This window comes from Pteropus alecto, unplaced genomic scaffold, assembly GCF_000325575.1.
Source record: "Pteropus alecto unplaced genomic scaffold, ASM32557v1 scaffold160, whole genome shotgun sequence".
Lineage (NCBI taxonomy): Eukaryota > Metazoa > Chordata > Mammalia > Chiroptera > Pteropodidae > Pteropus > Pteropus alecto.
This window is the reverse complement of record NW_006429864.1, coordinates 704070-707235: the sequence shown is the minus strand read 5'-3', so window position 1 is coordinate 707235 and position 3166 is coordinate 704070. Positions and strand designations below refer to the sequence as shown.

Genomic DNA, 3166 nt, shown 5'->3' with positions numbered 1-3166 from the left:
GTCCGCTCGGGAGTAGAGGAAGTCATCAGCGTGACCATTTTTAACTCCCCACGGAAAGTCATGGTCCAGGCTCAGCTGGTGGCCCAGGGCGAAGCGGTGGCACGGAACCAGGGAGCCATCTTGGGTAGGTCCCCGGGGTGCCTGACTGGGTCTTCCTCTCTCTTTGCGCAGTGGAGCCATTTGCTGGCCTTCAGGGCTCAGGCGGGGCGGACACTGCTTTGCTTCCTCCCACCCCACTTCCCCAGAACCTCGGCAGGAGGGAGAGCAGGCTGAGTTCCCCCATTTCTCAGATGGAGAGAGTAAGGCCCAGGAAGGGCAGCCACTTGCCCAGTCTGGGAAATCAGAGTGCTTTATTCCTGGGCAGCCCAGGTTCCACAGCGCAGATCTGGACGGTGTCAGGTCCGTTCCGTGTCAGCTTTGGCCAGAGGTGGGACCAGGGCTGGAAGGAATCTTGTGACCCTATCAGAACTTTCTTTGAGCTCTCTGTGATGTTAAAATCTGGGCTCGGCTCACAGCCTGCTTGTTGCTGAGTGGAGCTCACACTTTCAGCGCAGAGCGTGACAGCTACAGGAGACAGAGATGATGTTGGGGCTCCAGTGGGACAGTACCTGTCCCTTGACAGGTACTTGGGGAGGCTGACCTGGTGTGGAAACTAGAAGGGCTTGAGTGGGCAGGGGGAATGCAAGCAGTTCCCACTCCGGCCAACCTTGAAGTCCAACTCAGGTTGGCTTCAGCAACAGAGAGTATAGGAGCTCTCATAACTAGAAAAGTCTGTTATTGGCCAACTCCTGGCCCAGCTTCTGGATGGGCCTGTGTCTCTCAAAGCTCAGAGGGAGTGAGGGGGTTCCCAGGACCTTTGGGGTAAGTCCCAGGATTCCCTCTGATTGGCCCAGCTTGGGCCATGTGCTCAACCCTAACCCAAATCCTGTGGCCAAGGAGAAGGCCTATGCTGATTGGCCCATGTTGGGTCATATGCTCAACCCCAAACCAATCCCTGTGACCAGGGGAAAGGCCTATGCTGATTGGCCCATGTTGGGTCATGTGCTCAACCCCGAACCAATCCCTGTGACCAAGAGGAAAGCCTATGTTGATTTGCACAAAGGCCCACTAAACCACATAGACTGGGAGCTGGGCAAGTGGTTCCCTCAAGGAAATTGGGGTTTGGCTAGCAGGGGACGGGGAAATTGATTCTGTGAGGCAGAAACAGTAGATATCTAATCAAGTCTTGGAGGCCAGAAAGCCCGGAGAGGTGTTGGAACAGCAAATAACTCCATTTGGATAGAAGAGAGAGGTGATGGGAGACAAGTCAGATCCACTGGAGTGAGGTCCACTGGGGACCTCGGTCTTCTCTTCTTTCTCTCCACACTTCTACTGTTCCTCTTCCCTGGAGTTTTCTCTTTGCTCTCCTCACAGCTTACCTTGGGCAGGGGCCAGGGGTGAAGTGAATCAAGTATGTAGGCTGGCCAACTTTCCCCTGAATAGCTCAGCTTTGTCCATCCCCTCTGCCCTTCAGCTCTCGCCAGTTTGGAGGGAACCTCTCATTTTTGCCAACCCAAGCTCAGCCTAGGCCAGACCAGCATGACCCAGGGTGTATGTTTGTCCAGAGAAAATCCCTCTGGGTTGAGAAAGCCCTTGTTCGTAGGGCCACAGCCCAGGGGGTGGGGGTGTGTGGGGGGAAACACAGCTCCTGATTTAACCATTTTCATTTTATTTTCATGTTTTAGATAAAGGGACAATCAAACTCAAGGTAAGCCATGAATTTTTAAAATCATGAATCCTTCCTTGGAAATAAAGAATTTAATTGGAATGGAGCAAGAGACATTGCATGTGTTTCGAGAAAAGTCATTAACAGTAATATAAAAGGGAATAATGTAGAAAAAAATTTAGAAAAGGAGAAAAGGTTTGAAATCCAAGGACTTCATACTTTTCACTTTTTCATGTTTCCTGCAAATCCTTGTTCACATGAAGACATTTTCTTTCATAGTTACAATTAAAGGGTATACACTGTGGTGTTTCCTGCTGTGTTCTCTAGACACATTGCATAAACATACTTCCATGGTTCCAAGTCTTTATAACTATAATTTGCATTCTGTAGTTAACAGCCTCCTATTACAGTCGACCCTTGAACAATATGGCGGTTACCATTGCCATCCGCCGCCCCTCTACGGTGCAGTTGAAAATCTGCACATAACTTTTGACTTCCCCAAAACTTAACTACCATTGGCCCTGGGTATCCATAGAGAGTCAGTTTCAGGACCCCCTGCAGATACTAAAATCCACGGATGCTCAAGTGCCTTATGTAAAGTGGTATAGAACAATGCATAGTCTGCCCTCTGCATCCATGGACTCCCAACCGCAGATCAAAAGTTCTGTTTCCGCCAGCGGTCGGTCGAATCGGCAGATGCGAAACCCACAGGGCTGACTGTACTTACTGACAAAAGTCCGCAGTTCAAGCCCATGATGTTCAAGGGTCAACTGTACTAATTTATTAACCTCTCACCTTGTTCGTGGTTAGATTTTTAAAATTGTTTTCAGGGTTTTAATAAGGTAATCTGAATTTGCAAGCGTCTTTGTGTATAAAGTGACTTGCATTCTGGATGCCTGCCTTAGGTTAATTACCAGGTCGAGATCCAAGCCTCTTGCTCAGTCCTGTTTTGTCTTAGAAGACACAGCAGCGCCCGTGCACAGCACCACCTGCCATACATTAGAGTCCAAATTTCCTGCAGCCTCACTGGCATCTAATACTGTTATTTTAAAATTATTTTACATAATAAACCACACCATAGGTGATTCTCTGATGTGGGTTTTTAAACTGAAGTCCTTGGATTTCAAGGGGTTTGTAAGCCCTGAAATTGTAAGCGTTTACTGGGTCAGCTAGCCCTTAACTTTTACCAGATGCTCAAAGGAGTCCCAGAATGAGTGGACTAAATCAAGAATCATCCTGAATTAGAATGTGCCTTTCCCAGTGGTCAGAATGAAGTCTGAGGTGGTCTCTCTTCCAGCAGGAAGTGCCATTAGTGCTTAGGTGCTGTGGCACGGAGGTCAGTGGGAGAATCCTTTCTCTAAGGCAGCAGTTCACCCCTGGGAGGGATGTTTATTCCCTGCCCCCCATGACCTTTGGCTATGTCTACACACATTTATGGTTGTCACACTTGGGATGAGGGGG

The 3166-nt window shown here is 49.0% G+C and overlaps 1 protein-coding gene across 1 annotated transcript in view; it reads left to right on the top strand.

Moving 5' to 3' along the window:
• The window catches only part of CPAMD8 (C3 and PZP like, alpha-2-macroglobulin domain containing 8), a 66867-nt gene that overhangs the window by 4040 nt on the left and 59661 nt on the right, over positions 1-3166 (top strand). The window contains 2 exon segments of the mRNA XM_015586310.1: positions 2-124; positions 1725-1747. Of these exon segments, the coding sequence (XP_015441796.1) occupies positions 2-124; positions 1725-1747 (146 nt within the window).